The sequence below is a fragment of the Peromyscus eremicus genome, chromosome 4 (genome assembly GCF_949786415.1).
Source record: "Peromyscus eremicus chromosome 4, PerEre_H2_v1, whole genome shotgun sequence".
NCBI classification, from domain to species: Eukaryota; Metazoa; Chordata; class Mammalia; order Rodentia; family Cricetidae; genus Peromyscus; species Peromyscus eremicus.
In genome coordinates this window covers 88,092,337-88,104,714 of record NC_081419.1, presented here as the reverse complement: position 1 = coordinate 88,104,714, position 12,378 = coordinate 88,092,337, and the positions used below count along the sequence as shown (strand labels likewise).

Sequence of the window (12,378 nt, the reverse complement as noted above, 5' to 3'; positions counted from 1 at the left end):
GTTATAAATCACATACATTAAAAGTACATAATTGCTTATCAATAAAATTGATCTGTGAAGTAAATCTTCATTACCTTTCAGGCATAGTAGGTATACACATAGTGATGCTGACTTAGTATGAAAAGCCTAAGGGTTTCTGGAGTGTGACCCTCCTTAGGTATATCCCAGCCTTCTCCCTTTTCCTCTCCATAGAGAGCGACCACAGGCACTGTGATTATGATCTATTTTTTTCACTTCCTTATTTTATTTTATACACAGTTCTAGTTTTTTAATTATTATGTGAGAAGTTATTCTGGATGAGACTATAAAACCTAACACAAAGTATTTTTGACTTAATAATCAGTTGAGTCAGTAAGTAGGCTAGGGTTATGAAATTGTATATCCACTGGCTGCTCATCCCTGCCCACAGCTTTGCTGAAAATACTGCCCATTGTTCGGACCCTGTGGGAACACTTGATCTAGAAATTCCTTTACAATTTATGGTTACCTTGCATTTATGTGCCTAGATTCAGAGCCTAATTTTGGCCATTTTGCAAAATAAGGATTTATTAACTAGCACTTAAGTAAATAGAATTCACTTGTACATTTAATTTAAATGTCAAATGCACACACAAAGAAAATAAACAATTACTCATGGTTTTTATTCTCTATTAATAGAGGGTTTTTTAAAATTATTCTTCTTTTGATATAAGAAAAAATGATAATTTTGGAGTTAGTTTGTTCACATTTGAAATAATAAATAGTTGTAAAATTTTAGCACTGGTGCCCATGAAGAAATTGCTGCAGGGGCTGGTCATACCATGAGGCTAGAAGAAAAGAGGTCTAGGAGCTATTGTACATTACATGTTTGCACATGGCTAAAGCCACTGAGCATCAGTAAAAGCTGATGTACTTCCAAATGGCAGAAGTCTGTCCTTTTTAATGCTTCTTGTTTCAGTTCTGTAAGAAGTAAGACGAAGTGGTTGCCTGGGATGCACGGAGATTGACTGCTGATGGACAAAAGAATTCAGGGATGATATAAATGTTCTAAAGTTGGATTGTGATGGTAGACGCATATCGTGTACATTTACTTAAAGTCCTGAATTGTACATTTCCAGTGAATGAGTTCCATAAGACAATGTTAACTACAGTGGGGTGAAAGTGGTAGGGACTCTTTTACAAGGGTTTAAGCACACTGTCATGCCTTTGAGTAGCTGTCCCAGTGCTAACCATTGTAGAACTTTTATTCTTAGTTTTTCTTTGATATTATAAAGTTGTATAGTTTTTAGTTACAGCACATAATCTTCATAGTAGGTGTAATTTAATTTAAATTTGTTGGAACGTCATTTTTGAAATTAACTTAAAATTTAAGTTTTAAAGTGCTGCCTTAGTTTATGTTCCAAATGCACCATTTAATGTAGAAATTAAAGTTAATTTTTAATGAACATTAAAATAACATAGATAGGAATGAGTATTTGGGAATTGCTGTTGGTTGTTAGCAATCAACTTCCCCTCTGATCTTTTTTTAAGTGATTAGATTGATAGTTTAAGTATATCCCAATGAAGATTCTTGCATGTTTTTAAGTCTTTTAAATAATAGTTTGTTCTAAAAGTATTTTAAACATTATATAAGAGTGTAAAGAACAAAAGATAAAATGTTAATAATTGAAATTATTTGAAGAGAGGAAAGGATCAAATAAACCTAAGTAGAACTGTCCTTTAGAAATGAAGGAGAACAAAAAAGCCCTAGAAGAGAAGCTAAGAAGAGTTCTCCCAGGGAAGGAGGTTCCAGTAGGTAAATGAAAAGACAGAGTAGCTGAAGCAGATTCCATCCAGGACTGTGAAACTAGAGGCATTGCATTTCCTGGTTTCAAATTATATTATAAACCTCTGGGATCAAAATAGTGCACAGTAGACATAAAAAAAAAAAGTGGGGGGATATATGGTGGTGGTGGCCCACGTCTTTAATCCCAGCCCTTGAGAGATAGAGGCAGGCAGATCTCAGAGTTCAACACCAGCCTGATCTATAGAGCGAGATTCAGGGCAGCCAGAGCTGTTATACAGAGAAACCTGTCTCAAAAAACCAAAAGAAAACAAGCAAGCAAACAAACAAAAGGGGGGGGCATATACAAATAGGTAACAGTAGAAAGCCCAGGAATAAAGCCATGCATATATGACACTTATACTGAGAACATACAGCGAAGTAGGAAGTGTGTCTTAAAGAGAAGAAAACTAGATCTGCATGCAAAAGCCAAAAAGAAATGAATTCAACATGAAATCAAACAGATTAAACTTAAGTCTTGAGACCATGAAATTTCTGGAAGAAAACAGAAAAGATTTCCATAACATTGCTCTTAACCTTTTTTGCTTTTGCTTTTGTTTTTTGTCTTGGGTTATGACACCAAAAACAGAGGAAGCAAAAACAAAAATATAGCAGTAGTGAGAAGAAGTGCGCCAAACTAACCAGTCTCTGTACAGAAAAAGGAAACGAGAAGGGGATCTATGACATGTGAGGAAATACTTGCAACTTACATCTAATTATGAGTTAATATCAGAAGTATAAGGAACATAGACAACACACACATAAAACACTTAAATTAAAAGAAATGGTAGATATCGTAAATTGACATGTTTGCAATAAAGATGTAAAGGTAGCCAGCAGCTACAAACAAGTGTTGCTCAGGTCTCTAATCATCAGGAAATGGAGTTCCAGCCACTAGATAAACACTCATCCTTGTTAAGAAGGAAGATAGGTGTTGGGAAGGTTATTAAGAAGATGAAAGCTTATGCATTATTGTTAGGACTATAATGGTAGAGCCATTATAGAATACAGTATGGACATTCCCCAGTAACACTACATGTGGATATGTGTTAATAGAAAATAAAGTCACTATCTTGAAGACACGTGTTTTTCATGCTCATTGCAGCACTCTTGTCAACAGCCAAGGTAGGGAAACAACTTGTGTCTCTGTAGAGATGAAAGAGTAAAGAATGTGTATGGCCACATATGCAATATAGAATACCATTCAATCTCTAAGAAGAAAGGGCCCTTACCCTGAGACCAGCACTGGCTAGCACTTAACCATGAGCTAAACATGTATTCTTCCAAGTTTTTCCTGTGTAGAGTTGTGATGTTCTTGTTTGTGTAATAATCCACTGCTTTGGATTTTTCAGGCAGTCTGAGTATGGTGGTGTGGTATTCGGTGGTTGGGCACGAATGGCTCAGCCCATTGTGGCTTTTACTGTAGTCGAGGTTGCCAAACCCAACATTGGTGAAAACTGGCCGACCCGAGTTCGTGCAGATGTCACCATCAATCTGAATGTCAGAGACCACATCAAGGATGAATGGGAAGGTAATTTGGCATTTCACGAAGTGAGGGCTACCTTTTTCCTCTTTGGTTTATAGTTTCTCATCCTTTAATAGTTCCTCGTGATGTGGTGACCCTCCAACCATAAAATTACTTCATAACTGTAATCGGCTACTGTTATGAATTGTAATGTAAATATCTGATATGCAGGATATATGATATGTGACTCCCCCAGAAGGGTCATGACCCACGTGTTGAGAACCACTGATTTAGAGCATTGCAGCCTACTCTCTACATGTTGTCCTTTTAAAATTCTATCTATTCAGTTCTTAAAATTTGATATAAACATTGTAGTTGCCTTTGAAATAGTAAAAATACTAAGGATCATACAAGAGTATTTTAAGTATCTCAATGTCTTAGTAACAAAATACTAACTATCAAAGTGTTCTAAAGATTACAGTTTGTAAAGCAAGAGGAAATTGTAAATTCAGTACAATGTTTTCTGGATTTGTGGAATCAATATAAAAGCATTAATGTATCCTAAAGGAGACTCCGATTTAACTGGCACACATTTGTAGTGTATGTAGAGAAAGTAATACTTTGAAAAGGTGAGAGCAGCCAGAGTCGAAGAGAGATGGTGAACTCATGAAAAACGCAGATTGCCGGAGGACTCCGATGAGGAGACGTGTAGTGAAGCAGCTCAGAAGGAAACTGTTTATTCTACCAGAAGAAGGGAGGTGGATAGAGAAGCAGAGAAACTAGATTTACTTGAGGTTGTGTGATAATTGACAGAAAAGTAAACCAGTTATTTTCCTTATTTTTTTTTTAACTACATAAGGATTTAGCAATGATAGTTGTGTATCGTAATTAGCTTTTGGGGAAGCTATGTTCAAAAATATTAAGTGAAAAACAGTTAAAACTTTGATAAAACACCTGTGTAAGAAGCAATAGGCAGTAACCACTTTTGTATCGTGTGTGTGTGTGTGTGTGTGTGTGTGATATATACATATATATATATATGTATATATATCCACCACCTCCCCACCCCGCCACCGCTCCCCTCCTGTGCCCGCCCGCCCTCAGCTGTTTAAGGGCTCCCACTTGCTGCCCTGTGGTAAGAAATAGCAGCCAGGAGGTTTAATCTCCTGCTACCTTCTTCAAATGCCAGAAGGAAAGGGATAGTGCCATAATGGATCAGTTTTCAGAAATTATAGCTCCCAGCATAGCAGTAACCATGGGGAGCATATGTTAGACTTATAAAGGAATTCTGAAGGAACCCAGCAATGAAGTTGGCCAAATGTTTGACAAATGGCTGCTTTAGTGTCATTTGTGACAGATTGTTTTGAGTCCTGTATCTTTCTGTGAGTTCCAGTCTGTTCCATTATATGTCTAGAACATTGTGCACCTTTATGATTACTGTGCCTTGAGAATTCATTAGTTGCTGGAGAGGGTCTTGCATTTATTACCCATTGAAACTTAAGGAGGTATCTAACACTATTTTACACATTGGACAATAAAATGAAGTGACTTATTGGCACTCCTAGAAATAAATAGTAATAATTGAAGATTTTTAAAGACCTGTTACAGGAGTTTACAGATGAGCGATGACAGGTCTGCCTTGTAAAGTTAGGGGAGAGAAGATGCTCTCCTAACAAAGCCCTCCCTCCATTGCTCTGGGGACTGCTACTTCAAGTACCTAAAGGAGTTTGTTTTTTTTTAATATATTTCTTAATTGCTTTCTCTCACTTTTTCCCCAGCCCCATCCCCTTTCCTTTTTCCTTTTTTCCCCCACACCCTCCTTTACCATAGGCCTCTGGTAGAATGTGAAATACAATGGTTGGATTTTGATGGACAAGCCAGGTTGCTGTGGAGTATTTGGGGATGAGTGATTCATACTCTGACACATAGTGGAAAGAGAAGTGCTCTGTCGTAAGGCAGGGCCCACATTCAGCCCTTTTATTGATCAAAATGGGAGCAGAAAATGAGGAGGACTATGGTAAATGTTGTCTTACAAACAGAATAGCTTTGAAATGTTTCAATAAAAAATTAGAAAACTCTCCTCCCTCAAGATTTGGAGCTTGGGTCCTTCATTATTACCCCATATGGAAACTGGATATTGGGGTTTGCCTCTAAAAACACAGGTAGGGTGGTGGTTACAAATGCTTGAGAAGGACAGCAAGCTCATTGTAGTACGGACTTTAAGTGTAGACTTGAGGTGTCTCCTGCTGTCATGGGCAGATTTTGAGGGCTAGTCAGCCATCGCTATTGACATCACAAAGTGACTCATGCTTTGGTGGCGGCTTCTGGGGCCTCTTCTTTGTCTCTAGAGCTTAGATGTTTGAGTCGTACAGACTCAAGGTTATATATACAGCAGCCTAACAGTTACAGCAGAACACCGATCCTTGTAGTTCTCATTGCCTCTTGTGCCCCTTTGCATCTAATTTTGCCCTTACAGATTGGAGTTATTTCCAACCTTACTTACATTCAAACACTACAGAAAAGAAAAAAGGCCACGATGGTTCCAATCCTATTAGCCATAGCTTCACATTGGTGGCTTAATCTAGCTGTACATCTTTTTTCCAAGATTCTAAGTAGACAGACTGTCAATTTTCATTTCTGTCATACAATGGCTGAAAAGAATAGATCTGAAAAGAAACAAAGACGAAGTGATACAGCATTCCATGTTGTGAGGTGTAATACTTTAATGCTCCATTTCTTCCCGTGTCAGTGTTATTGGTGGAGCTGGGAAGCCAGTGGGGAAGCTTTGCACTTTGACACCAGTCTCTTGTCTCTTGACATTCACTTAGAAAGATTCCCTGTTGGCTGACTGAAACTATATGTTGAGCTGTCTTCTGTGAGTGGTATCTGTGGATCAAAGCACTCCTGTGCTTTGATGAGTTATTCTTGAGTTAACCTGTTTTTGGGCAGTGCACTTAGGCTGTTTGGAATGACACTGATTGATAGCTGAAACTGATGGTAGAAATTTGATGACTATGATACAGATGAATTATATGCCAGCCATATTTTTGGTTACTTAATAAGAATTAAAAATAAGAATGGTGACGAACATCCAATTTTGGATCTGTAACATGACTTGGAAATCTTACTCAGTAATTAATTCATGACACAGAAGTTTCTAATTTTAATATAAAATGATCTTCCTTTTAATTACTGCTATGAAATATTTAATATTAAAAACTGTAGGAAACACATAATTATGTTATAATCCAAAATACAATATTGGTCACTTCTTTTATTTTTAATGTTTTTTTAATCTCTTCTCCTTAAAAAAAGGATAAGAATTTGCCAATGAAAGACCAAAAACAATGTAATTCTAATACATAAAAATGCCTTTATGTTTTACTAGGTCTTCGCAAACACGATGTATGCTTCTTAATTACTGTGCGTCCCACAAAACCTTATGGTACTAAGTTTGACAGGAGGCGACCTTTTATTGAGCAAGTTGGCTTGGTGTATGTCAGAGGCTGTGAAATCCAGGGCATGCTGGATGACAAAGGGCGAGTCATTGAAGATGGTATGGTGATCTATTGCATTTGAGAGAATGTGTGTCTAGGATGATCCATTTCTGGGCTGGCTTTCTTGGTAAACTTTTCGTTGTTTTATGTAGTAAACACGAAAGGTTGTGTGTGAGGTACTTACTTCACAGCTGTAGAGTAGGTCATGTCTGTGGTGATGGGGCACTAGCATGTGCTATGGTATGCCCTAGATTCAGTCTCCAGCATGAAAAACAACAGACTAACAAAAAACTGTGTTAAATGTATTGAATTTTCCATTGTACTTTATAACTGTGCACAACTATTATGTGCAAATGAGTTGCCTTTTTAAAGTTTCTTTATTTTATAATGGAAAGTATACGATTTTTAATACTTGCTAAGCAGGCCAGGCACGATAGCACACAACTGTGATCCCTCTGGCCTCTGCACAACATGAGCTGTAAGAAATGATAGGAATTTTAAAAAAGAGGAATATACTTCTAACTTGGAATCTAAATTGTCTAAGTAGAGGGCAGTTTATTCGTAGGGGGTACTGGAGGTAAGTTTAGTGGCTTATCATTTCTATAAAAGAAATACGTTTAACTTACTTTGATAGTTAGTTTAAAAATACATATTTCATTTAACAAATTCTTTAAAAAATATCTAGGACCTGAACCCAGACCCAATCTTAGAGGAGAGTCAAGGACATTTCGAGTGTTTTTGGATCCAAACCAGTATCAGCAGGATATGACCAATACTATACAAAATGGAGCCGAAGATGTATATGATACTTTCAATGTCATAATGAGGAGGAAACCAAAGGAGAATAACTTTAAGGTAAGGTCGAGTCTGTAGCTAAACATCCTTCTATCCTAATAATGTAATCCTAAAATAGAAATGTATGCATGCTGGGTAAAGGGGTTTAAAGACAATATGGACTCTTTAATTTTGTCAGCAGTCTTAAATTTATAGCATATTGATTAAATATGACATTTAAGGAAATCCATTTGCTAAGTCTGTTTTGGCTTTTGAAAAAATTGGAAATTAAAAATGAATCCAGGTTTTGCTCTGAAGGTCAGCTCCTCTTTTGCTTTTTCGCGTTAGGTGCTGAGTTTATGCCCAGAATGAGGGGGAAGATTGTTCGTTCATTTACTGGGTCTTCTTTTTTAAGTCAAAAGTAGATATACTTCCAGATGTCTTTAGAAAACAGATGTGGGACGTCACTGCTGAATGATGCTCTGATATAATGTTTTACTACGTTTCACTCATTGAGGACAGGGAGACACGGGGGCTTCTAGTGTTTGCTTTCGTAGTTTAGAAGGAGAATTTTAGTAAAGGAAGATCTGAAAATACTTGTTCTGTGCTCACATGTAAGTCACTAGTAGGGACTATGAGCAACACTTGTTTTAACATTGGTAACTTCCAGTTTTTGCAGGGTGCCTTTCCTTCCTCTCTGCCTCAAGCAGCATTGCTTACACAGTCCTATCACTCCCTTGCATTTCCATACTGTTGCTGTATATAAGAAAATAAAAGCTCTCAAATACAGACATTTATTCTCCATTTCTTCTTTTACTGAAGACAGATGCACTGGGGTAATCCCTGACTTCCTTTCCTCTCACTCCACAAGCAGTTTGTCAGTACCGAGTGCCTGGCCTCCTCTGCTGATGCCATATGCAGACACTCTCATTTCACATCCCTGCTTCTGTTCCCCCGTGCTCCTCCATACATTACTCCCTCCATAGCCTCTGTGCGCTTCTTTCAAAATGTGAGTTATTCTTGGGTGCCCCTGTCCTACATTCTTTAATGGTTTTTCATCACATTGAAAAGTTTTAATAACCCAAGACACTGTCGTTACATCGTCATTTGCCCATGGCTTCCCCTGTCATGTCCTCTGTCCTCTTACTTACTTCACTGTAGCCATATTGATCACACACTCTGTTCTTCACATAACCCAAGACTTTGCACGCGTCACTTTAGATGGTTTTCCTCGGGTATATTTACAGTCTGCGCTTGACTTCACACAGCAACTCAGTTTGAGTTTAGTTACTTGAGAGAGGTCTGCTTCCAAGTTGTGCAGGACCCAGGACAGTCTCACATTTCCTTTTCAACAAGTGAACCGCAGTCACATGACTGAAATCTACGAAATATTTCTTTATTTGCCATTCTCTTCAGTGTCTCTTGTGTGTCTGATGTCGTGGTTAGTTATATGGGAGTTGTAGAGAAGAATAAACATGGTTGATACTTTAACTACCAGTCAAGAAGTAAGAAATCTAAGTAATTACCATGAAAGGTTAGCAGGTGCCCAGTGTAATTTTTTTAAAAAGGGAATTAAAGGAGGCATTCAGGTCCTGATGTAAAGAGGAGGCCAGTGACCCTGCCCTGTGTGCTATGTTGCTGTTTCCTTGGGTAGGATCCCTCATTTCTTTGCTTCATTTGCTTTCCAATTAGTGCAGCCTGTTCTAATCTGGGTCTTCTGCTTCTTGCCTGGACCATTGGAATGGCCACGTTCCTCAAGTCTCTTTGTAATTCTGCTTATGTGTATTTCCTAAGTCTCTTGAACACTGATACATTATATTCTGCTGCTTAAAATGTTTCTGTAACTTTCCATTAATGATGAAATAAATCAGAAATTATTTGTTGCACTAAATTAAAATGGCACTTTTCTCCTTGAAGCTTTTCCTAATATCATGTCCATCTCCCCACCATCCATGTCTCATCTTCTGTAGTACATTCCCTTTGTATTTTGTAGGATTCTTTACTAATTACTGTAGATTGTCACATTCTGCTACTTCTTGTCATGGTCCAAGTCTTCTTTCCTCTCTACTAGATTTAGAATTTCCTTAGATGACAGAGCTCTCACCTTATTCATCAGTGTTCATGAATCTACTCATTGATCTGTCTGTCTATCACTCACCCATCCCATATTTAAACTGTGCTAGGTCCCTGAGTATAAAAAAAGTTGATTTGGTTACTGTGTTTTTTTTTATTAGGCCTTGCCTCCTAATTTCCGTATTGGGATAAGTTATTTTATCAGAATGATTTTTTGGATGGTCTAAAAAATGTTCTTGACTCTGTTGATTCCTTTTGACAATATATATGCTAACTACTATAACCTTTTACTGTAGTTCCAGTTCTTTTTGTTTTGTTTTTTTGATTGTTTATTTGGTTGGTTTTTTCAAGATGAGCCTCTGCCTCCCAAGTGCTGGAATTAAAGACTTGCACCACCACTGCCAAGCTTTGTCCCAGTTCTTTAAATCTTCAGTTTATGTGACATTTTTATCATTGTGTTTGCTCTTTTATTTATTTCTCCCCATGCTGATTTTATAAGTTGTACTGCATTTCGCTGAAGAGCTATGTACTATCAAGAAAGAAAAACTCAAGTTTATAAGGCCCTGTTCTGTAATTTTCTTTTTTTTTTTTAATTGGGTTGACATAAATCTTATTTTCAGCATGCTCAGTAGGAGTCAAGTGGCAAACTCATTTATGTCATTCTGTCTAACCGAATTCTTAGTGGATAAACTGTTCTTGCTAACTTAGTTCTTTTGTTTAACTCAGTGGATGGTATCAGCTGAAAATATAGCTGTTGATTCAGTCTTGCCAAGCACCTGTCAGCAGAAAATAGCTTCTTGCCTTGAAACACATGGGCATTCCGGATTGGTGCCGTCAGCTCTGCATTCCAGTGAAGTGCAAATGTTTGAGATGTCAACTGACACGATGCTTTTCTGTCCTTTTACTGGCAGGCTGTGTTGGAGACTATTCGGAATTTGATGAATACCGACTGCGTGGTACCGGACTGGCTGCATGACATCATTTTAGGTTATGGAGACCCAAGTAGTGCCCATTATTCAAAAATGCCCAATCAGATTGCTACCCTGGATTTCAATGATACCTTTCTCTCCATTGAACATTTAAAAGCCAGCTTTCCTGGTCATAATGTCAAAGTAACTGTGAATGACCCAGCCCTACAAATACCCCCTTTCAGGTAATGTCAGAATGGATGTGCTCTTGGCAGCCATTCTGTAGTCCATCTGTACTAGCATCAGCACTGTTGGCTAAGTGAGTTTTGAGCATTGTGTCTGGATTTCATTTTGGCCATCCTTACATTTGCTGTAATAATCACTGGGATAAGACTATTATATTTGAATCTATTCCTGACTCTTAGTACAGAGCTATTTTAAGACCACATTAAAAGTAGCTTCATGTCTCAAAAGAGATCAGTATCTGTGATTTGGAAAGAACTATATAAATATAGTAGCTGACTAAAGTACTATGCCTGTACATCTCACACATAGTCTAGTGTGTTTCTTATCCACTACCATACAGGCATGTGATGTTGAACTTCATTTTGATTCTAGGAAGCTGAAGTTTTCTTTTAACTCTGACTGCCATTTACAGATACTAAATACAGGTTGAATATCCTTTATTTAAAGTGTTTGGGACAGGAAATAGTTTAGGTTTGGGGCTTTTTTAGATTTTGAAATATTTCCATAGACATCACCAGTTGGACATTTCTAATCTGAAAGTCCAAAAGCCAAAATGTTCAAAAATTCAAAACTTTTTGAGGATTGTCAGAGTACCCCAAGTGTTTAAGACTTTGGAGCATTTTCAATTTCATGTTTTCAAATCAGGGATATTCAATATGTATTCAAAACAGAGTTAGTATGTTAATGTCAAATAGCTTTAGCTCTTGAGTGGGAATAGAATGATGTGCTTGGAGCCATTGGCTGCTGCTGGAGTTTGTTCATAAACATCAGAGGCTGTGCATAGAGTTCAGATCTTGCTTCTTTAGCTGGAAACTAGAGCACACAACTTCCACATACCTATTAAATATAAATACAATAGTTCAGCATACTTACAGCATATCTTTCATAATACCCATACCTTGTCTTCTTCCTTTCGTCCTTAACTTCTGTTAACTACAAAGACATTACATTCGTCCCCCAATATTTTTTAGCTATTTATTCTCATGATTCTTGCTATATATCATAGATTCTGTTAGGAACAATCTGTGTCCCTCCTGACTTCTGCATCTCTAGATCCTTCAGTCTTGATGGTGCTATATTTCCTGCTTCTCTCTTGAACTCTCAGATGCCTTTTGCTAGATAGAGCCATTCAGTCCTTCACTGGAGAAGTGAGTGTTTCTTCCTACTGGTAAGGTGACTTCTTTCCACTTTAGTTCTTGGCAGCCTTTGGCTCTGTCTGTACTTTAAGAATGGGAAAGAAGATTGGGAAAAGTACACATAGAGGATTACTTTTTTGGTTTAATTTTAGGAAATTCATTGAAAGCACTGGCTTCTAACTCTAAACTAAGAACCTCTGGCCTAAAGCCTGGTGTTCCAGAGATGCTGCAAGACTCCAGTCTGTCTGTCCTTCCCTTTTTCTGTTGTATTCTGTACTCTGGCAATGTTTGGCTGTTTTTATTTGGCCTCCACTGTTACTTCTTTTTTCTGGGAAGTCTTTCCTTTCTGGCTGTGAGTCTCTGAGAGTCTCTGTTTTTTAAAACCAGTCTCCTTAAGTCTTCTGAATATATGAACACCAGTGAAGCACTTTACAGTGCATATGACAAGTATTTAATGTTTCTTTGATTCATCCATTAA

The 12,378-nt window shown here is 37.5% G+C and overlaps 1 protein-coding gene across 1 annotated transcript in view; it reads left to right on the top strand.

The window, feature by feature from the left end:
- The window catches only part of Aqr (aquarius intron-binding spliceosomal factor), a 77,981-nt gene that overhangs the window by 39,844 nt on the left and 25,759 nt on the right, over positions 1-12,378 (top strand). The window contains exons 17-20 of the mRNA XM_059261107.1: positions 3,154-3,332; positions 6,655-6,822; positions 7,449-7,618; positions 10,522-10,763. Of these exons, the coding sequence (XP_059117090.1) occupies positions 3,154-3,332; positions 6,655-6,822; positions 7,449-7,618; positions 10,522-10,763 (759 nt within the window). The remainder of the gene's footprint in view (positions 1-3,153; positions 3,333-6,654; positions 6,823-7,448; positions 7,619-10,521; positions 10,764-12,378) is intronic.